The following is a 23,414-nucleotide window of genomic DNA, read 5'->3' on the forward strand; positions in this document are numbered from 1 at the left end:
GATAGCTACGCCCTACTGAAAGTTCAAGGTCTTGTTAAAATGGTTCTATGTACCTATAATGTCTGTTTACCTGTTTGTATGATTAAGCGTTTTTCTTCAAATAATGATACTTTTGAAGGTTGAAATTTAACAAATTATATATATTTCAAAACAATTAAGAAATATATCCAATAAAAATTAACAAGAAGAACAATTGACAATTTAAATCTGGCAGAAGATATGACATGAAATATATTTTTTCATATGTTCATTTTTTCGTACGACCCCACTGGAAGTAATATGAGATTCAAATATCAGTGTCAATTGAATAATAAAATTTTCAGTTTTTCTGACGTTTTATCGATTGGAAAAGATAAAAGCTTTGAACAAGCTGGATATTACATGCAATAATAAGTAATAAGTGTATGAAATTATCCAGTCCATTAAAATAAAAAAAAGCGACCTTTTATATCATTGTCACTTCCCCAATACACTTTACATGACTGTGCATATTGAGCAACCTTCGCACTACCCCTTATAAAAAAAACCGGACTGCTATAACCACTTTTATGTAAATACATGTATATTTTCAAAGCGGTATAAGGAGAAACTATCATTATGCAACAATACATTTTCAATTGACAGAACTGCAAGCAACTGTAAATACATGTATTACCATAGTAAATACGTTAACATAAACAGAAGACCCTGTCCACGACAGAAGGCCTGACATCATTATTCACGTGGTGAACGGGTACTTTGATAAGGTGTTTATATTTTTCTAGGGGAATAAGACACACCCAACAAAGATGTTTTATGCACTAGGAGCACTACTTCTGGCTGCCATAAGTAAGGCTGTTTTACCATCTCTTAGATTATAATTTTGTTTGATTTTATCTGTATGTTGCACCTGGGCCAGGAGTATTTGATTCTTGCCGTTCTGTTGACCTATTGCGCAGGATCGTTTATTCTATATTGGGGCGAACTTATGAAAATTGCAACAGGTACCTAAGGTGCAAGCACTTTGCTTTATTATCTTCTTATTTAACAAGCGACAACATCCATTAATAAATTAAAATGTAACTATACACATGACATTGAAAGCCATTGATTGAATATTCCGAACTTTTGTAAATTTAAAGCCTGGGTCACACTTAACAAAACTTCTAAGCATTCACCATGATAAATAGAATAATTTGAGAATTAGTAATAAAATAATAATATGACATCTTCAACATTTTCTAGCTGTCTTCTCAACAATAGCACAGGTGAACTAAAGCAAAACCTGATTGAAACTACTAATACTGGTCGAAACCTCAAAACAAGAATATTTAGCACGTCCTTCTTATCAATAACATTTTTTCCAATTGACATTAAATAGTCTATAGTACTGTATTAGTTCAAATGAAAAAAATACCCGATTTATATAGAATTGTCCAACGACCATTAGAAAGAAACCAGAGCCGTTGGAATGTTGGTGTCTGAGTTGTTCTTACGACATATGCCTTTAAGTACTTTTTTTTTAAATCTACTGCTCATTCCATCCTCTATATTGTTTAAGATATTTAGCAATCACTATAAAAAGTTATTTTAGCATAAAAGTGTATCAATAGTTCCACCGAGAACCAACAACAATCCGAAAGCTCTGGGGATGGGTGGGGGGGGGGGACTCAACCTAACCAGGAGTGTTCATAATATCCAACAATGATCCAGGTCTTGGGTCACAACCAGGGGTCATGATAAGAACTTTGTTTCTAACCACATGAAAGTTAGTTGAAAATCAGCCACCAAAACAGCAAGCCAAACTAGTGTGTTAATTTCATATGATCAATACATTATATTTGGTGAACAATTACATATGTGTTTCAAAGTATATTTTAACTTTTCGAATGATTTCACATTTCTTACATAGTTTTGTGTACATTATAAAATATCACGCGCAATGACAATAGCAAACTATGATATTTTATTCAACAATTAATACAGTGTGTATTTTCACATTCTCAAATTACGGTAGTCAAAATAATTAATCAGTTTAAAATTTCAAATTTTTTTTGCGAGGTGACTTAAAAATAACGATGTTCAATATACAGGAATAAGAGTCTAGTTTATTTTTACACTATTACATGTAATATCTGAAAATATCAAAATAAGTCGAAAACTTCATTGTAACTAAATTATAAAAAATTGCTTCAACCATTTTTCTAGATTTTTTTCTTCTTTAGCCTCTGCGCAAGTTTTTCAAATCGAAATTGCAAACACCACAGTGGAGTATGGGTCAACAGACACCGGCATTTCTTGTGTGGTGACGAACGGATCTTTGCTTAGTACGGTGTTCGCCATCTCCCTCAAAAAGTCTGATTCTTCAGTTGTGTCTATAACCACAGCTCCCAACGAAGGCATTTCATGGCAAGACACGTCCCTACAGAAACCGTAATGGCGTAACAGCCAATCAGTCACTAAGTGACGTCAGCAAGGGGCACCTTCATCTTTCGGTTCCGAGTTCTTCGGTCGTTTAACCTGATGATGAAGGTACTTACCAGTGCACCATGTCAGAGTTAGATCTGACGAATGCTGCGGTAACCGAAGATTCGGAATCAGTGTTTCTTGATATTACAGGTACATGTAATAGCCTTGACTAACGACTTCGATTGCCTTTCAATATATATTATATATTGGTGAAAACTATCTGTATTTTAGTGTGAACCATTATTACAATGTATGTCAAAAATGTATAACATAGAAAGTTAATGTAGAACCAATTAAAAAACTGTGTGATTTATCACTAATAAAAAATTCCCATTTCACTGTTCGTTAAAATTAGCAAAATTCACTCGGAACCAATAATATGGATTGTATAATAAATATTGACGTTGTGTGTTTTAGTTTTATTTATATTTTGTAGGATATATTGATACCACTAAAGGTAGGAGATATTCTGATATCTTAATGTGCCATTTTCCTGTCTTACATCTCTCTCTCTCTCTCTCTCTCTCTCTCTCTCTCTCTCTCTCATTTTATTATATTTATTTGTTTTGCAGCCCCTAATTTGTCGACAATAACAGTTCCAAGCTCCACAAACCCAGGTTAGAGGATAACACCAGTGACAACATAGAGATTTGGTCTGAACATTTCTTGCAGTTTATTCAATAAAAGAGTACTTTCCCTTTTCCCTTTCCTTTGCATATTCTAGCGGCACGTGCAAAAATCATACCCAAAACATTTTTTGAAAATAAAACTGAAAAAAATAAAACAAAAATGAAAATAACGTTTAGAAGAAGTTTAGGTTTAAAGTATTGGCTAACACTGATTATGAAGAATTTAATGCATTGGCTTACACTGAATATAATATCCTTAGTTAACAGTTATAGCAGCAATATCATTGTAATTGCAGCAACACCTGTATATACTCCGTCCTCATCCTCAGGTAAAAAGGCATATGAAAGTGTAATCTTGCTGCCCGTGTACATATATAATACCATACCGTACAGTGTACAATATAACGTACCATTCCGCACACTGTATATTCATCTAAGTTACATTCAACTCTGCACTGAAGAACGTTCCATGCTTTGGCTTTTTGAAAAACCCCCATTGAGAGTTATGCATAATAACAATGTGGGACATTGAACATATCATTCATTTTTTTTGGATCTCAATAGATAGCTTTCAAGATAGCAATTTTAGCAGAAGCTCTCCCCGTTGGCGGCCGTGCTGTGGGTAAATGCTTTGATTTATTCATTATTCAACCTGCCATATTGGGTATTTTGTCGCAGGTAGCACTGTTTTTATGATGTTTATACAAAGGATATTCATTAGATAGTAATACGTTTGCTATAATCAAAAGAAATGTGTATTTTCAACTTTTTTTTAAAATTTACATTCCCTTAAGATAATAACATTAACTTCAACCCACTCATTAAGATATTATGATTCAGCATTGGAATGCGCCTGTCCTCTGTATCATGACAGACCCCTCTTACACTGAAAAACATCTATTTAAACTTAGTGTGAAACGGAAGTGAAAACAGTGTCAAGATAACAAATTGTTCATTTAAGGAAATAAAAAAGTCACGATTTTTCTGATGAATATGAAAGATAATCTAATTGTTGTGTTCCATTTTCAAGCACATAGTCATCTGTGTACTTTGCAGTGCGCACTTGAATATTAATATGTAAAAGTTTAATCCCTCTCATTTGTGACATTGGTTTTCTGATCATGTATTATATTTTGTATATCGGATAATATTTTATGCATATAAACACCTCTTGTAACACATTCTGTCTTTTTGCCGGGAATTTGAGCAACTGCACAATTACAAAAGTTCCGTACAGAAGCTTTATTGTTGCTTTCCAGCGTTTGGCAACTGTAGGCTGTTTGCTCTGTTAAGCAAGCCAAATTTTAGGTCCTTCAGGTTCATAAAAATGGAAGTAATGTTCACCCCTTGCAATAACTTGATGCAGAAAAAATGAGATTTTCCATACTTTTCTTAAAGAAGATGGGGGGATAAGATAGCGCCAATGCCCATTCGGTTCAGTCGTGAAATACTATTCTGAATTTATTTTTCTCAATTAAATTCATTCAAATATAATACAAGTTTGCAAAAGCACAATTTCTAACTATATATAGTTTTTAATATTTTTAACTAACGATAAAAACAAAAATTAAATTTTGGTGGTATCGATCCCATAAAAACCCTAGATATACTAGTATATAAGGTTAATTTATGCCAGGTGCTCTAACCATTGAGTCATTTCAGACAAAAGAAAGTAGGAAGTTTAAATACTATGTGTGACTTTGGCCACGAATTTACGTACTTGTATTATTTTTTCAAAACGTTGAATTGTTGAAATACAAAATGATATTTTTAATGTTTAGTGGGTCATCTCTCCACGTTTGTGTTGACTGAAAAATGTTTGTTTTCCATTAGACCTTAATTAGACTATGAGACTATGAGAAAAATATGGAGCACACAACCACTCTATGAAAGAAAATGCCTTGAAATTCTAAACAATGACACTATTTTGAGGTGTTGATACGTATACGCCTGTTTGAGTCAACATATTCCAAGTATTGAACATATGTATAGGTTACAAATCAATGATTTGTTAAATATATTGTTTTAAAATGATGTTTTTAAAGTATTAGATTTATTGATATTTTAATTTTTCAGCAGCATGTCCGACCATGTATGGGCATTTTACACACCTTATCCACCCATCTTCTTTCATTTTTTTTTTAAATTTAGAATTACTTTCCATTTTGTTCACCATTCAGTATATGGGGAGTCTACCTCGCAGAAACCACCCTGACACATAAGTACATGTATTCTTTTTTAAAGTTAAAAACGCTACCCGAATAAATATTTATTATTTTTGCAATCTGATTTGTAGTTATAATTAAATATCGGTCAATGGTTATGTTTGCTGCTGCGACTGATTTTTCATTGACAAGTGATTTAGGCTTTTCAGATTTTGATGGTTTTATCTGAGTCCCTGCTTAATTATGCAGCTCTTAGAAGAAGGAATAGCATTTTGCTTTGCTGTTGTCCGTCTGTCTCTCTGTCGGTCAGTCGGTCCACAAATAGTTTTCGTTTATTTTCTTCGCAGAGATTGCAATATTGAAATGAAATTTTGTATACAGATTATTCATGATAATAGTATGTAGATCAAGTTTGATTTTGAGTACAATCGAGCCATTTTCCACAGACAGAGTTATGCCCCTTGAACATGGAAAAATTCATATTACTTGCAGTTCCGTTGACTTCATTTTCTTCGCAGAGGTCGCACATATTGAAATTAAATTTGGTCTACAGATTTATCAGAATAAAGTTGAGGTAAAGTTTGATTTTGGGTACGATTAAAACATTTCCGATTGTATTATGCCCCTTGTACTTTGGTATGCATATCTATCTTAAAAATATATATGTTAAGTTCGACTTTGGGAACGATCAAGCCTTTTTTAAGAGTAATGCGGCTTGGACTTATAAAAAAATTACAATTATTTGCAGTGTCTGTTCATTTTCTTCGCAGATGATTAAAAGGGAGGGGGCATAAGTGTTTCACAAACATCTCTTGTTTTAATTAAGGAATAAGAAATCATTCTTTTAGTAATATGAGGTGATAATTTTGGTCGGGGCGAAGTCAAATCCAATTAAGCCCGACCTGTTATGCTGTTTCGATTTTCCTCTTTATATTTATGTCATACTTGTTTGAAAGTGGTCGCTTTAAAAAGGAAAAAAAAAATCACCGCTTTTGCCCACAAGATTGCGGCCAAGGGAAATAACTCTTAGGGAATAAAAATTTTCTAGACCATTTGACAGACTATATCATATCTATGTGATTTTATTCACTTTATCAACGATGCAATATTGGTATCTTAAAGTCTTCAAAATGCCTGTAGTACTAGTGAAGTAGATTTATAATATGCAAATCTTATTTTGAATATGCTATGCTATTAATATATGTTCGGTATTTGTACATGTTAGTGCACGTGGTAGTACGCAAATTACTACGTAAATTTTACTGGTAGCATAATTTGTAAATATCGACAAAGTATGCGTGGGTCATTTGTAGAATCAGTTAAAGGGTATGTTTATTATTATCAATTATGTCAAGCATAACTACTATCTTCTGACATATTCATAGAATCTCTGTAGAAAAATTTAGATAGATACTATATTACAGTAACTATTAATCTGGTTTATAGAGGGTAAAATAGAGATATTGTGTGACATTTTTACATATACAGTAAAACTCGTTTAGTACGAACACGAATATAACGATTTCTCGGATATAGCGAAGTTTATTTGAATTCCCGGTAAAATTCTTAACAAAACTTTGCAAAATTTTACGGTTATAACGAATTCGGATAAAACGAATTTACGGATATAGTGAACTGATATTGAGTCCTGTAGTGGTGAATAATAGCGAAATTTAACACTTTTATAACGAATTTCTTTACAGTTTTAAGAGGTTGCACTACCATTTAACATAATAGTTTGAATGCTTTTTAGTCATATAATTTTTTCAATTCACAATCCGATTATTTAAGGTATCAAAGTAATATATATATTGTTTTAAGCCTCAATTAGCAAAAATTATAGTCTTGAGAAAGAAAACATATATATAGTGAATTCGCTATAGTTATTATTTCGAATTTGTTATACGTATATAACGAATTACGGATATAACTAAGTAAATTAATCGGTCCCTCGGACTTCGCTATAACCGAGTTTTACTGTATATGCTTTAAAAAAGTTGTAACATCTTCAAAACACAGTATGAAAATATTGTATACACTGTAATAAACTATGCTAAAACTATAATTTAGAAGACAGTAATAAAGTAGAAGGCACACTATTTTGCATATTAGAGATTGAAAATAAAAACACGTGACTTTTTGACAAGCACTTCAACAATTATGTTGATCATAGAAACTATTGAAAGTTAGGCTTGTTAGATCATAAATTTTAAATTTGTACACTCATTATATAATTGAACCATAATATATGCAGGGTTTGTATATGGATACACAAGGAAATATTGTCAAGTGTGCGTTGTACAGCCTTGCAACAATCTTAATCTAAAAATATTTTCCAATTTCCATCGTTGTCTACATCCTTGTGTACCATGTGAAAACAAGTATCAAACCGGGAAGGAAATGCGAATTTGTGTCATTTAATCCCAGGGCGGGTATAGACATTTTATCCGTATCCAAAATAGAAGCGTATTTTCTCATAATTCTATACATCTGATGCAATATATGTTAACTGTTTTTATAATTTATGTTTTAAGGTAAAAGAAAGAACTGGTGTAACTATGCGTCGGTTGACGATGGTTTCCTCGGGGTGTTAATTTCAACTGTTACCCTCCCAAACAGGCACTATTTATTTTATTATACTGATTATACGAATGTCTTAATTTTAGTGATTTTTTTACTGCTTTTATATAGAAATGACATGAATTTCACGGCGAACCGTACGCGCATAATTAACGCGCAGGTAACAATTCGTTGTGTTACCCGTTGCTAACGCTGAGGGTAAAAGAACGGATTATCAACTGCGTCTAAACCAATCAGATTTCAGTATTTAACATGAAAGTATGGTAATATATGATATATAAGCTATATTTACGTGTTTTATAATCAAAACAAAACGTTTTCTGTAGAAAAAGGAAATACTCTTTATTAAAATGTATATGAAAATCTTTTTTTTTCTTATATCAAACTATCGAACATTGGCGATTATTGATGAACATTGAAAACATATTATAAACAATATGGAGAGGGAGGGAATACTCCCTTTTTTGCTGAAACACATGTAAAGCTGTGTGTAAATATTCAACAAATTTCGTCGGTCTATGCGATTTATTGAATATGTTTAGTGAACTGAACATCAACACATTAACAAGTTTTCTCTTTTAACATTATAAAGTTTCTTTCTGTATTTGTTACAGGTTGAGAGCTGTCCAGGGGAAGTATACTGCTGATGTTTCTGACTATTCAGGGATGTACAGTGATGCGAAGATTTTGAATTTAAATTCAAAGATAAAAAATGAAATGAGACCAAAAGCACATTAGATGTAAAAATATGATTCCATTTAATATTTTGTAGACTTTAAGTAACAAATGCAACTCTGTGAAATTTCGTTAGAAAAACACGTTATCATATTATAACCAGTTCTGTAGCTCATGCATCTTGAGTTTTGATTAAGAAATATCTTATTAAAAAGTTATTATATCAAACCGTTAATCGGCCTTTACATGAAAAATCTCACTGGATCTTGATAGACTTTCTTTCGTAACCCGCTAAATACCTTACCCACGATGACATCCCGGCTCAAAAACCCGATATTTTGAGGCTTATAAAAATTGTAAAAATTTACGAAATTTAATAACAATATCCATGACTCATTTACCACCATGTTCACATTTACTTCCGAAAATATCATGCACGTTTTGAAAAAGTAGATTATACCATTTCCTGAAGATGTTCTGGAAAGGCAAACGCAACAGTTTTTGCTCACCATGACTTTTTTACGTGGCACCTGTCTTGTCCTCAAACAAAGCGCGCTTACACTAAGGTATCATTACGGATTTAGTTCATTACATACTTTTTCATAAATGTCTTCAATTTGAAGAGCAAACGTGCATTGAAGAGAGAAGATCGGAATAATGTTGAAATGTTGGTACATATAGTACCAAAAAAAATAACAATGCAATTGGTTTTTTTTACTAGTGTAAAGATCTTTCTTTTAATCGAACACTAGAGAAATTGTCCAATTATTTGTTCAAACAATATAAACCCCGTTGGTATATTTTTTTCTGTGGTTTTTAGCTGTTGTTGTAGCTTTTGATACAAAATAATGTAATCGAAGCTCTCGAGCAACAATAAAAGCAAGCATACCGGATATAATTGTTGTTATAGGAATCATTATTGTTCTGTAAAGAACAAGACGTTTCTTTTGAAGTGGTTTGTCTGTATTGATAAATGATTCTGTGCTGTTTTCTTGATATCCTAGAGAGAAACAAAAACAAATGACAATGTTCTGAAATTTCACAGTGCATGGCATGATACTTTGTGATTTTGTCATAATGTATCACTTGTTGAAGATATGTTTTACAATATGTTTTACTTGTAGATTTAGTTGAGATTAGTATGTCCTCCATAGTTGCGATTTTGCAAACAAGTAGTTTGTTCAGGCAATTACATTTTATTTGTTATTGGTTCATGTATGTAACCTGTATAACTGTGTATTGAGAGAACAAATAAAAAATCTCTTGAACATGCAGTTAACCTTTAAAAATACAAATTGAGTCATTTTCACATGTATGGGATTTGGAAAACTAAATTAATGAATTAAAAAAAAGTACAAATATAAAAATGTAAAGAAGTAGACAATGTTTTTATCATTAACATGTTAGCTACATGTCTACCAAAACAAAAACAAAAACAAAAAAACAAAGAAAACAATATATATACACATAATGACTAAGATCTCATCATTATCAATCCTGAGCATATACACATAATGAGTGTGATCTCATTATTATCAATCCTGAGCATGTACACATAATGAGAGTGTTATCATTATCAATCCTTAGCATATATACATAATGAGAGTATTATCATTATCAATCCTGAGCATATACACATAATGAGAGTATCATCATTATCAATCCTTAGCATATACATAAAATGAGAGTGTTATCATATCAATCCTTAGCATATACACATAATGAGAGTGTTGTCATTATCAACCCTGAGCATATACACATAATGAGAGTGTTATCATTATTAATCCTGACCATATACACATAATGAGAGTGTTATCATTATCAATCCTGAGCATATAGACATAATGAGTGTGTTATCATAATCAATCCTGAGCATATACACATGATGAGTGTGATCTCATCATTATCAATCCTGAGCATATAGAAATAATGAGTGTGTTCTCATCATTATCATTCCTGAGCATATACACATAATGAGAATGTTATCACTATCACTCCTTAGCATATACATATAATGAGAGTGTTGTCATTATCAATCCTGAGCATATACACATAATGACTGTGATCTCACCATTATCAATACTGAGCATATACACATAATGAGTTTGGTCTCCTCATTATCAATACTGAGCAAAATTCATCTAGCACCTTACAAAAGACATTGTACACTCAAAGAGCCAAGTAACTAAATTTTAAAAATGTTCACTAAAATGACATTAGAAAACCAAAACTAATGTTTTTCTTTCTTCAACATCTGAGCTATGTATCTACTCAATGACCCCCCCCCTCCCAAAAAAAGACATAAAAAAATAATAAAACATATACAAGAACAAATATATACAGATAATGACTGTGGTTTCTTCATTAGCAATACTGATCAGAGTTCAGCTAGCACCATACAAAACACATTGTACAAATTCACCAATTTTAAAAGAATTAGAAAAATTTTACCAAAATTCCATAGTCATTAAACAAATCCAATAAAACCAAGATGAAAAGCATTTCAATACAAGGAAACATAAATGGCAGTTTCAATATCTGGAATCTAAGAAAGGGTTACTAGTTGAATGTACAAAGAATGCCTAAATTCTAACAAATACATAATTATCATGAAAAGGCACATGCATTGTATCATTATGAAAAAACAATGCTTAGTTCAAAATATATGGACTTAAATGTCTTTTTTTCCAAATGCACACTGCATGTACAAGTCTTACACAATCAGTTTAGGTTGGGCATTGAAAACTTAATGTTTTAGCAATTGTTACAAGAATTTTAAGTGTTTCAATTAAATGAAATGAAAACTTCAACACAGATCAAATAATATTCAATGTTTGGCACATTAATATTATGCAAAAATGATTTAAATAGAGAACATGTGAAAAAAAAATTAAAAGAAAGAAAAAAAATAGCATCATTAGAATAAAAATACTATGCTAATCATTAAAAGGATGTTGACAATAATCTGAAAAAATGAGAAACAAGTTACGGCATGAAAATAGTGCCAAAACATTTGATCAAGACATGCAAAAGAAAATGTGTCTGAAAAACAAGTGAACACTAAGCAAAATACAAAACAGACCTCTTGTATAAACAAAACAGGATGGGATGTTGTGATGATACAAGCAGCAACATGAAGTGTTGCAAATAATATGGGAATGTATGGCACATTCTGAACACACAAAAAAACCTATTTTTATTCAAAAACCTAAAATTTCATGGCAATCAAATCACTGCCCTTAAATGTACTCTGTACTACTAAAGTTGGGCTACAAAGGGAAAGGAGATACTTTTCAAGGTCTTTTTCTTCACACTCAGGAAAAGCATCCAGGAGGGACTTTACCGGTGCTGTCACAACTCTGTCATCTTTCAGCAACAGGATGGCAGTGTTCTTGTCCTCAATGCACACAGATTCTATCTCCCATTTAACATTTTCTTCTGGGCACTCTGTTTTCTGTTTGAAAAATGAAATAATTTTTATTGAAATTTATTATTTACTACAGATTTAAAGAATTGTAGGACATCAGGCAACATTTATATAATGAAAAGTAATAGAAATGTATAGAAAGAGAGGCAAACTTACAGTGATTGTTGTCCTGGACGTGGTAGATAAGGATACCTCATTTCTGAAGGTGTTTGTGATGCAGTCAGAGACCTCCACATAGTCACCTGGTCTGATGGTCTGATCAGCTAGATTCCTCCACAATGCTATCTTGCATTTTTTGGTGGAATCCTCCAAGAAGATGTTTTTCACCTTTACAATTTCTTCATTTTTGACTGTTACCAAACGTGTAGCTTCCTCTTATAATACATTACAAACAGATATTGAACAATTGATTTTATTGCAAGCTTAAACAAAACATATAATGGCAAAAGTACATATATATGCAAGGAGTTAGCATGAATCAATAGCATGAATTTCTATAAAGTTTAAATATTTTTTTTGTAAAGCAATTGTATGTTTGTCAAAATAAAAGCAAAAAATATGATATTCTTTTAAAGAAAGCTTTGGCATTTGATATGAAGTGTCAGAATCATAGAATAAATTGTGTTATGCTGAAAGTACAACATGCATCAAGTAGCATGCATCGTAATGTTTTGTTGTCTCCAGAAACAGATTACTTTAACTTTTAGTAGACGATGGTAGTGTCCTTTCAAAGTAAAATTTTTAATGCTTTTAAGCATAATTGAATAATTATGTGAATGTATTTAATACATCGTTGAATAATTATATCATTTTATAAAAGTTTACATCTCAAGAAAATGCACCATTACTAGGAAATAATACGAAAAGGTAAAGTTATGAAAAAAACACAGGTGTCTTTCCTACTACTGTTTGGTTTTCACATTAGCAGGGCGGGGGGGGGGATGCAAAATGGCCATCCCTTCCTTCTCCATATATGGTGGGAGGTTGAGGGTTTTTGGTGCAGGAAATATAACTGTTTCACTTGTGACAGCTTTCCCATCTGGCTTGCGAATGATGTTTTTCAGAATAATGGTGGTGCCAGCTTTAAACCTGTGAATTTTTTTTAGCATCATAAACCACACATTTGACCACTTTGGAACTGTCTGCAATTACAGTGTTCATCAGCTCTCTCATTTCCTTCTTGTCATTGATATAAGTTGTTGCTGGGTCACTACAAAGGACTTTCACTGTCAATTTCTTTGGATAGGGAGAGTGTCCAACAACTGCTTTCATTATTGTAGCAAGGTCTGTGTCAGAACTCTGATGATTTAAAAAAAAAATGCAATATGCAAGTTTAAGTTGTATGCACAATTATCAATGAGTTACTTATATATATATATATATATATATATATATATATATATATATATATATATATATATATATATATATATATATATATATAAAGATTAAGTAAACACAAGTATAGATATATTTCTTTCTAAAAATGATTTGAATATAATACATGCAGTATTAAAAGCTGTTTTTGTACCATTTTATAATATCATATCTAATATTCAACACTGAATGAAGATGATAGATTAGTAATACTGTTTCATAATTTCAGTCTTATTGCATTAAAAAAAAATATTATTGATAATGTGAAAGGTAAGATATAAGATATAAAACATATACTATCTATAATTCACTATTTTGACATACGGGTAGATTAACAACACATTGTAAGTACCACATCAGATGTAATATTTTTGTTTGCTTCTTGAATGACTAGTGTACAACTTATGCTTGTAATGTAATTGCATTTTCATTAATTATGGCATAAACTGGCTTGTGATCAGAGAAGTAAGACTCTAATGTACCATATGCAAGAAAATCTGACTTTGAAAAATTGATGTAAATATGGTCAAGACAAGAGTCATAGTCTGTTGTAACAGAATTCAAAATCTGAATGAAGCCAAAGGACTCACAAATATGTTGTGAAATTTGACTACCTTTCAAAACATTTTTGATTGAAATCTCCCATAATAACTGTGCAGTCTTTCAAACACACTTTTTTTTACTATTTCTTGGAAAAGCTCTTTGCAAACTTTGAGAGTAGCAGATTTGGGGGGAAAGTAAATAAAAATGATATTGATATGCTGTACTTGCATTAAAATAACTCAACCCCAGCTATACAATGACCTGAGAGACTTGCAACATTGCATTTGCTGTAGACTGCCATTCCATGAGGACATTTGTCAGAAACAAAGAAGAAATTGTACATATCTAAATTGTATAATTGTTTGTTTTGTAAAACTCGTGTTTCACACAATCCCAATATATCAGCCTTGGTGATATATTTGTCTATTCGTATGTCCTCAATATGCTTCTGTAGAGATCTGCAGTTTTGAAAACAGATGGTAATACTTGTTGATATTCCAAGTTGTTCTACATTAGGGATGCTTAATTTCGTATCATATTTTTGTCTAAGACGAACCATTTCCTCTTGTACTTCGCTCGAAACACAGATTTTTTTTCATTCAAGTTGAGAATATATGCAGAATTCAGGTTTTGCACTCTACTCAAACCAACATAATGAATATTTTCAGTTTTTCTGCCTTCAAAGTTTATCACAACTCCCTTTAAAGTTGAGCCTTGTGATTTGTGAATTGTCTTCCCTGCAGCAACTTGACGTGGAAATTGGCGTCGAGTAACATAGTAAGTTTTATAGTGCTGTAAGGTAAAACTTCTTGTTGTTTCTAAAATAGGTGTCCAATCTGAAGGAATGCATTCAATAAATAAATGAGCATATTTTTCACGCCAAAGATTTCCAGTTGATTTGTTTTGAAACTTAACCCAAATGATACTGCATCTTGTGGAGTTTTCAACCCTGAAATCTAATAATTGAACAATACAAGGAGAACCGTTTGTCATTCCATCTTCAACATTTATATTTACACACAATTCATATTGTATACCAACACCCACTTGCAAATAATTTTTTAGTCCCATTGTTTTTTATTGATCATCAGGCACTTTATCTAGAATTTTTCTTCTAAGGTCTGTAGAAATTTCACCAGAAATACTGTCTATGGCATCAACTGATGTTTTCTGTGCTTCTAAAACACTTGCAAGTACCTCCATGTTATGTTCTTTTAATGCAGCACGGGTAGTATATAAATGAGGCAATGTCTGAGCAGATGCAGAGAGATTCCCTGTTACAGTAATTCTTGTTTTGAGTTTATCTATGTCTTCTGGAATCAAATGATTTCCTTCCCTAAGTCTGCTCAAGAGCTGTGCAAATTCTAAATCATCCCTCTGTCTCATTTTTTCTTCAAGTTCATAGAATGAAAACAGGTTTTTCCATACATTTGTTCCAAAAACTTGAGGTCCATCACACCTTTGTGTAAATATCCAAGAATCCATCACTGGTTTCAGTTGAAAAAGATCTCCAACAGCTACTAATTTAATCCCTCCAAATGGTTTTGTACATCCTCTAATTTCTTATAGTCTTAAATTAATAAAATTGAACATACCACTACCAACCATAGAAATCTCGTCAATAAAAATCACCTTGACATAATGGTATTTACACCTCATTGTGTCCAATTGCTGCATATCTAAAGGTTTAAATTTAAATCCCCTACCAAATGGAATGCTAAATGTGTTGTGTATTGTGTTTCCTCCAATGTTATGAGCAGCTTTTTCTGATGGAGCACAAAGTAAAACTTTGAGATGGTCAGGGTTTTCTCCTGGGCGATGATTGTATTATTTTAGTAAAGCCTGGTACAATGCTCGCAGTACTACACTTTTTCCTACTCCTGCGCCTCCAGAGAGGAAAATGTACAAAGGATCAGTCTCTGTCTTCAACCAATGATATACATGGTAGAAAAATTCTTTTTTGTTTAATATTTAGATTTTGAGCAAGTGTTCTAAATGCATCATCACTCAGGTCATTCAAGGGTAAACAGGAATCATCTAATTGCTTTTTTGTGATACCAATGTCTAGACCAAGATCATATGAACACGGTTGCTCACATGAATTGGAAACCTCATTTACAGACGGATCAAAACAACCATACGTCCTTGATGGATGGTGGGCTTCAATATTATCAATTAGCTCTTGGTGATCAATTTGAGGCAAAACAGGATCTCTTATAGAATTTTCAAAATCCTCAGAATATTCGGTAATTGCTGTTTCTAGCAATTGTTGGTCAATTTTCTCATATTTCTGTTGATTTAGAAATATGACATCTTCCATTTTATGATAACTTTCATAAAAAGAATTGCATTTATTCATTAAGTCAAACTCCTCGTTTCTCCATGATGTAAACAACATTAGCAGCTGTCTATAATGTTCTTCTTTGTTTTCATTTTCTGATACCTTGTTGTAACGCAGAACTTTTTGCCTACTTCTTTTTCTTAATAATGTCCCATCTTTAAATTCTATAATTTCTGATTTATTTTCTTTCACTTTCACTAATAGTGTCATCATTATTTTCAACATCATCTTCAGGCAATTCACTCTCTACAGATGCATATTTATTTTGTCTTGCAGAATAAATTGTGTCATACCAGGACACAAAATCAGCATAGATACAGTCATTCAATTTTTTAGGTCTTCGCTTGTATTTCTTCAAAACACTATCTGCCTCAATGTTGTTAGAATTCTTTGGTAAATGTTGTAAGTCTGTGAAAGATTTTAATAAAGCAACTCTCTTTTCTGCTGAATTTGTGTCTATGAATACAACAGACCTTGTGCTTTTCCTTAAAGACATTTGCAGAACTAGATATACAGCTTCTTGAGCTCCAATTCCTACATGAGAAAGAAACTGATTTCCTATTTTCTAACATGTTGCCTGATATCATTCTCACTTGATCTAGCCTCTTTACATGCTTGATGTTATAAATTTGACAATTCCCTTTGTCCTTTTGAAATGTATGACACTATGTAAGATACACATGCATATGGATCAAGAATAAATTGAATATCCATGTTTCCCAACACTTTAATGCAATTGTATTATAATTGTTGACTCTTGTTTCACAAGGTAAGCGTTTGAGAAAATAATTTGGGACTACATAATGACCCCCACAGCCAATAAATAAGTATGAAGATCCATTTCTAATTCTTTCAAGAAGTCGGAGAAACTCATAACATCAACCTTATTATTTAGTTCATTAAAGTAGCTACCTTCATAATTTTTTTCTCTGCAAGCTTCTTGTCATCATCATCATCATTCAATGGCTCTAAAATAACAGTTGATGGCATGGAAGGGATAGGGAAATTGAACCTGCAAATTGCTTTACCTGCATGTCTGTGTCTGATAATTAACAAGGATTGGAATTGTTATGTCTTTTTTGCAGGTGACATATTTATCAATGAAACTGATAACATCTGATAAATGAGACTGACCATATACAGGAGCATCTGTTATCCATATGAGAAGGTGGATGTGAGGTGATCCTCTTTGCTGAAACTCTATTCTACCAAAATAGTCAGCAATTTCTCCAATTGGTTGAGAGTGACTTTTCAAGACAGAATTTAAGAAACACTGCATTCTATTGTCCAAGTATCTGGCACAGGTTACTTGATCAGACTTTATTAATTCACATTTCTCTTGCCATGTCATTTCAATAGTCTCTTGTTCTGTCAATTCTTTTTGTTTAACTAGTTTTGCCAAACACTGAAGTAAAGGTACCCATCTAGTCTCCGCAGCTGAGAAAGAACAGAACCAAGTTGGTACACCAAGTTGTTTGATCATTGCAAAAAACCCATTTTTTGCACTCTCCCAGTATGGTGGGGAACCTCGAAGTTTTCGTAACACTCTAAATCCTTCATCATGCATAACAACATCATCAATGAAACCTGGGGACAAGACATGTTCAACTATAATTCTTTTCCTGATTGTAGAATATATTTGGGAGATTCATAACAACTCTTCTGTCAACTTTTTTAAACTCCCATTTACAAATTGTGCTGTTGTGCAATGGTACAGTCCTACAAGTGTTATCTTGTCTATATGTGCCACAGTAAATTGCTGGGAAAGCCAAGAATTCTGAAAAAATGTCCTTAAATAGTCCCAATGGAGTTTTGCCTTCTCCAGGTGCTAAAGAATTTGGTTAAATTCTCTAAAATCTGCTGGATGAAGCAAAGTGTCAAAATTTCCAGTTGGTCTGTTTTCAAAATGTTCATCCTCTGTCCTCTGATCTGTTTCATCTTCACCAGGACTATCCTCTTTGTGTATTTCAGTATCTACTCTTAACAAATTATCATCCTCAGTTAATTGTTGGTAGTTGTTCATCCAATTCTCTTCAACTTGTATTCCTTCTTTTCTGAACAACAAGCTGTTTTTTACCAACCACTTTGCTGCTTCAAAAACCTTGTTAGGTCTTATGTTTTCAAATGCCATATGATGTTTATAAGACATTTTCCATTTAAATTTCAGAAGAATGGTATCTTCATAACACTGCATCCTTGGTAATATTTTAACAGTGGTGTTTACATCTGTTGGAACATTAACAACATTTGCTTTTAAACTCAACTGTCCTCCACGTGGCATTTCTCTGATTTTCATAAATGTCAATCTAGGAGCAACTAATCGCTCTTCCAATTGAGTTAGCTTAAGTTCATCAGGAATTTCAGGAAATTTTAAACCATTTGCAACTGAACATGCTGGAATTTTCCCAGATGCAAGAGCACCAACACAAGTCTTACAAACCCACTCTTTATTACCAACACTTTTGTAACCTGTAAGGCAGGCTAGCATTAGATCTTTATGTTTGAATTTTGTCCTATCTACTCTCTGAACAGAGTGTTTGAAGTAAGTCTGTGTGCATGATAAACAAATGTATAAAGGACCATCTTTAATACTATCATGAAAGCTATTTCTAATGGCATTTAGATCGCACACTTGATCATCAAGATGCATTCTTTGGTTTTATGACAGTGCTAAATTTTCCAGAATTCCCGACTCTGATACCTGTTTTTGCTGATTAGTATCTTTCACTGTCTTAAACTGCTTTGTCTTTGTGTGATCATCTGTGTTTGTATTAGCTGAAGACCTTTTTCTTTTGAAAGTATGTGATAGCTTAAAAACATGCATGTCAAACTGCAGCTCCTCAATTGGCAAAGACTTTACTACATCTCGTAAGTGAAAACATAAATCTGCAAGACAGGAACTTTCGCCTAAAATGCATGATTCATCTGAACAACTTCTGCCATTTTCATCTCTGGCATGAGAATCAAACACAAAAAACTTTTGCCCTTTATGAAATATGCCAATTGCACTTCCTTGAACAAGCAGAATGTAATATGCAAAGCCACTGCCACTATACGAAGAGAGTATGGCATTTTCAAGAGAAAAAAACTGACATATTCCCCACAAATTGTCCGCAAATTACACCACTAAAACTTTGCAACACTTTCACTCGAAATTCATAATAAAAATTATGATCTTCAAACATGACCTTCTCTGGTAGTTCCCTTGGATGCAAATATTCATTTGGACTTAAAGTTTCCTTCTGTACCTTCCTATACAGTCCATCCCCATGCTTCAAAACATCATATAAATCCTGTTTAGTCCAATCATAAACATCTAATGTACGAGTTTTTAATAACAATATCAAGCAAATGGAAACGCATTGTTTTCCTCGTGATAGCAATGGGAAAACATTGGAACCTTGATGTAAATCACCTTTGCACATGATTTTAAACTCGATTGTATTTTTAATCAATCTCAAACTAGCATTTCAAACAATTCTCTTTAAATTTTAAATAAATTCATTTCACTTTTTCCAGTCTTACAATATAACAGAAAATCTTGAGACATTGGATGTTATTAAAAAATATTTTTCTTTACGATGGCATTTTTTTTAAATATCAACTACTAATACATTGGACAGTATATAAATTGTTTTTATGTAATTTAAAAGAACTTCTGATATGCTTTAACCTCAAACAATATTATAGCTGTACAATTTTATAGCATTCTATGATCCGTGTCATTTCAAAATAAACTATACACAATGCTGATATTTTCTCCACTCTGATTTTTTTTCAAATACGAAACAAATTAAGATAATTAATTTCAATCATTGTCATGGCCAATTTTTTGATTTACAAGCATTTCAGCATGGCGGTAGGCGCTCACTCATAGCGTCAATGGTTCTAAATATGTTCACTTACAGAAAAGAAATTTAATACATTTTTTTACTGGATGAAACTGATGGTAGTCAAATATTAATACTACAGTTCACGACTGACAGATAAACGGGAACTCATTATGGCGGTACGTGCCCACTAACGGTCGACGTGCACAGTCGTTTCGTTCACAGAAAGAGTATCAATGTGTTATGAACGAAAGTATAAGAATAAAATTAATAACACTATATCAACAACAGAACGTCGTTACCTTAAAATTGTGATTATTATTGTTATGATTATGTTCAGCTAATAAACACTATAATTTACGAATGAGGGATTGACGGGTTCTTAATTGACCTATAGCCTAGTTATGCAATCGGCAGTTAAAATTATACATTGATCTGCACTCTATCAAATTTCCTATCAGCTTTGGAGAAACAATATATCAAGTATTAACATAAATAGCTAATTACATGATACTTACCATGCTTAGTATTTCTTTCTCAATCGAATCTGCCCCTGTTTTTTTCTTCTTCTTTTGCAATCACAACCCACGCTTTGGAAAGAAGTTCGCGATATCCCTGCGCAGAATGTTTATGTGTCCAAATATTCAATCTCATGTGTATAGCGTTAATTTAGATTTGGCAATTATAAATAAAACAATTTTTGCTTGATTTATATATGAAGATATATATCGATTTATATGAAATATAAAACAAAATAGCACTTTAATTACATAGCTTGGAGAATATATGGATAACTATTTTGTATATCAGAGGTTTTCTTCTTGAAGGCTATTAGGTTTTTTGTTTACTTTCCCCTCTGTGGAGATATTTATAGTAAGAACGGTGATTGGGACGCCTACAGCCAGGGCTTTTAGCAAAGCTCGGCTAAAAATTCAGAATGTTAGTTGTATTTTGAATTTTATGTACTTTCACATACGATAGCAACTGAAACATTTCTGACATTTCCTAAAAAGCAAATGTAAATTATTATAACCGGTCTCAATAATGAATGCATTAACATTAGACATTAAACTGCAAACATCTGCATTTTAACATTCTCAGAAATGTTAAAAATCATGGGGCCCCAGCGGGCTTCGAAATCTTTAAACTTAGATACTAGCAGCTCACTCTTAAACCTGCTGCGCTACGCCTTAAAACATTGAAAGTGAAAAGTTAAAGTAATATCAAATTATTTAAATTCTTCAACAACATAATCATTGTGAATGGACTAATACATGGTAAAGCATAGAGAGCCTCGTCTGATGGAACAGAGCTTGACAGAAACAATAATTGGTGAACTAAACAAAATGGGATTAAATTTTTGTATAAATTTTAAATCAAGTTGATTAAGTCTGTTAAAGAAATGTATTCTTTTTCTCAAATTAACATTCTTTAGTATCATGATACTTATTGATGCTATGAAATTTACAAATATTGTGTATTGATGTTATCGGTAAAAAGTAAAAATAGCTGCGAAACTGCAATATGATTTCATTGCAAGAAAAAATGGTCCATAATGGCAACGATTGCTAAGCATACAAATATTTCAGGAAGTTATTCCGCGGTTTCCCAGAATTCGTTTCTAAATGGCCTAAACAAAATTTGATGTATAATTACAAAATAATTCACATGAAATCGCTCTTATCATTTTTTTTATGATTGGTATACTTAATAATAATATTTTTCCATATGTATTAATTCTTAATTCTTACAAAATTTGGTTAAAACAAGTGTTCTTGTATTGATCAAGCATATTAGAAAGATAGAGTGCGAATAAATATTACATGAGATGTGTTTTAGAATATGTTGCTTTAAAAACAATTGATTTGGTTGTGTTTCTCCCTTCCTTTAAACAGTCTTCACGCCTACCAACGGGTACATTATCATCAGGTCATTCATCAATTTCTTTAGCTTTTATGTTCTGAGCATTGATGAAATCACAAAACACCCTAATAATAATGATTTCTAAGAACTAGCAACATACCATTTTGAGCTGATACTTCAGTACTTTTATGGTTTGATGTGGATAAACGTTTTGTAGTTGATTCTAGAAATCCTTAAATGCGACATAAACAAATAATGAAATTAACATTTAGATTCTGAAATTTATAATGAGGTAAAATACAATGATACGCTATTGAAATCATATTCAAAAGCTTAAAAGCAGTACCCAATAATGGTTTGGGTTTGGTTACCTGTTATGTTCAGCACTATCGACTGGGATTGATATCGCTTTATTTCATGACTTGCAGTTACTGCGCTGAGAATGCATTGATATGACCCCATATCCTCTCGATATCTGACCACTGTTTTAGATATTTCCAAACGTAGATATGATGTCATGGTATTGTTAATCGACCCGTTGACTGTTACCCCCGTTTTATTTTCTAATGCTTTATCTTGCCAGGCTATTTTGAATATAGTTACTGACACAACATAGCTTTCAGATCTCTTTAGATAGATGTGTGTTGTGCCGATGAGATTGGTATCATTTACAACACAGCTTATATCTAGACCTGATTTACCGAACTCTATCAATGAGGGTTCAAGCTTTATTGATATGGAAGCAAGCACTGAAAGTAAAAATAAAAAAGGTTTTCAAAATAATTTCAATTTAATTGAACATAAAGATTTTTCGCTATTCATTGTTTTGAGGTCTAGGGATTTTTAATTGAAAAAAGATAAGTAAAAGAAAAAAGATCAATCCAATCAATCAGTTGTTTGGGTTTTTTTCTAGAACTGAGCCTTAATTGTATATAACTTAGAAGTTTCATGTTGATTTCAACTAGTGTTATCATCAAGATATCCATATAAGAAGTTACAAACCAGTCGTAGCGATCAACGTCCACACGGAAATAAAAACAATAGCCATCAAAATTGTTTGTCGTCATGAATTATCTCACATAGAAGGTAGGTTGACTATTGGTAATATAACTTCTGGATTATGACTCAAACCTAGAAAATAGAAATATAATCATTTTAAAATACATCTCATATACTTTTCGAATTTTTATTTTGTTTATCTTGGGGTTTTTTTCTAAAGCAATATTTTTTTTTCTTTGGTGATTCATAAGAGATAAGAAGATGGCGACATTGCAAAATGTATATTCTGAACTTACCTTATGTTGTGTACATGAATAATGATGTAGTGCGCAACAATCTATGTTTTATTTTTATGTCAGGATGAAAGATTCCCGTTTAATATCATGTCAACGCAAAATACTATTTTTGTTTATGTGCGCTGCGATATATACATGCAGTCGTGTATTATGGAAGTAATATAGATTAAAATGAATAATATGACGCATCAAGCTTTAAAATAATATTTTGAATTTTTATTTTAAATTTGCATAGAATACA

General features: G+C 32.1%; 1 protein-coding gene and 1 pseudogene across 1 annotated transcript; one reads left to right on the top strand and one right to left on the bottom strand.

The window, feature by feature from the left end:
* The first annotated feature begins 788 nt into the window (after positions 1 to 788).
* LOC128160715 (uncharacterized) lies at positions 789 to 8,513 on the top strand (annotated as a pseudogene).
* A 757-nt stretch (positions 8,514 to 9,270) lies between these two features.
* LOC128158019 (uncharacterized) lies at positions 9,271 to 22,993 on the bottom strand. Its single transcript, XM_052820684.1, has 4 exons — positions 22,881 to 22,993; positions 22,250 to 22,627; positions 22,039 to 22,110; positions 9,271 to 9,497 (listed from the first exon to the last, which is right to left on the bottom strand). The coding sequence occupies exons 1-4, from the start codon at positions 22,924 to 22,926 to the stop codon at positions 9,271 to 9,273; spliced, it is 723 nt and encodes a 240-aa protein (XP_052676644.1). The 5' UTR covers positions 22,927 to 22,993.
* Positions 22,994 to 23,414: the final 421 nt, after the last annotated feature.

The sequence above is a fragment of the Crassostrea angulata genome, chromosome 8 (genome assembly GCF_025612915.1).
Source record: "Crassostrea angulata isolate pt1a10 chromosome 8, ASM2561291v2, whole genome shotgun sequence".
In the NCBI taxonomy this organism is placed as follows: domain Eukaryota; kingdom Metazoa; phylum Mollusca; class Bivalvia; order Ostreida; family Ostreidae; genus Magallana; species Magallana angulata.

What these genes read in the sequence shown, in the direction of transcription:
- LOC128158019 (XM_052820684.1), bottom strand. Translation starts at nt 22,926, where the DNA reads ATGGCTATTGTTTTTATTTCCGTGTGGACGTTGATCGCTACGACTG. An exon ending in GACGTTGATCGCTACGACTG is followed by an intron (nt 22,628 to 22,880) that starts GTTTGTAACTTC and finishes TTTTACTTTCAG; the next exon opens with TGCTTGCTTCCATATCAATA. An exon ending in TGAAGTATCAGCTCAAAATG is followed by an intron (nt 9,498 to 22,038) that starts GTATGTTGCTAG and finishes GTTTCTCTCTAG; the next exon opens with GATATCAAGAAAACAGCACA.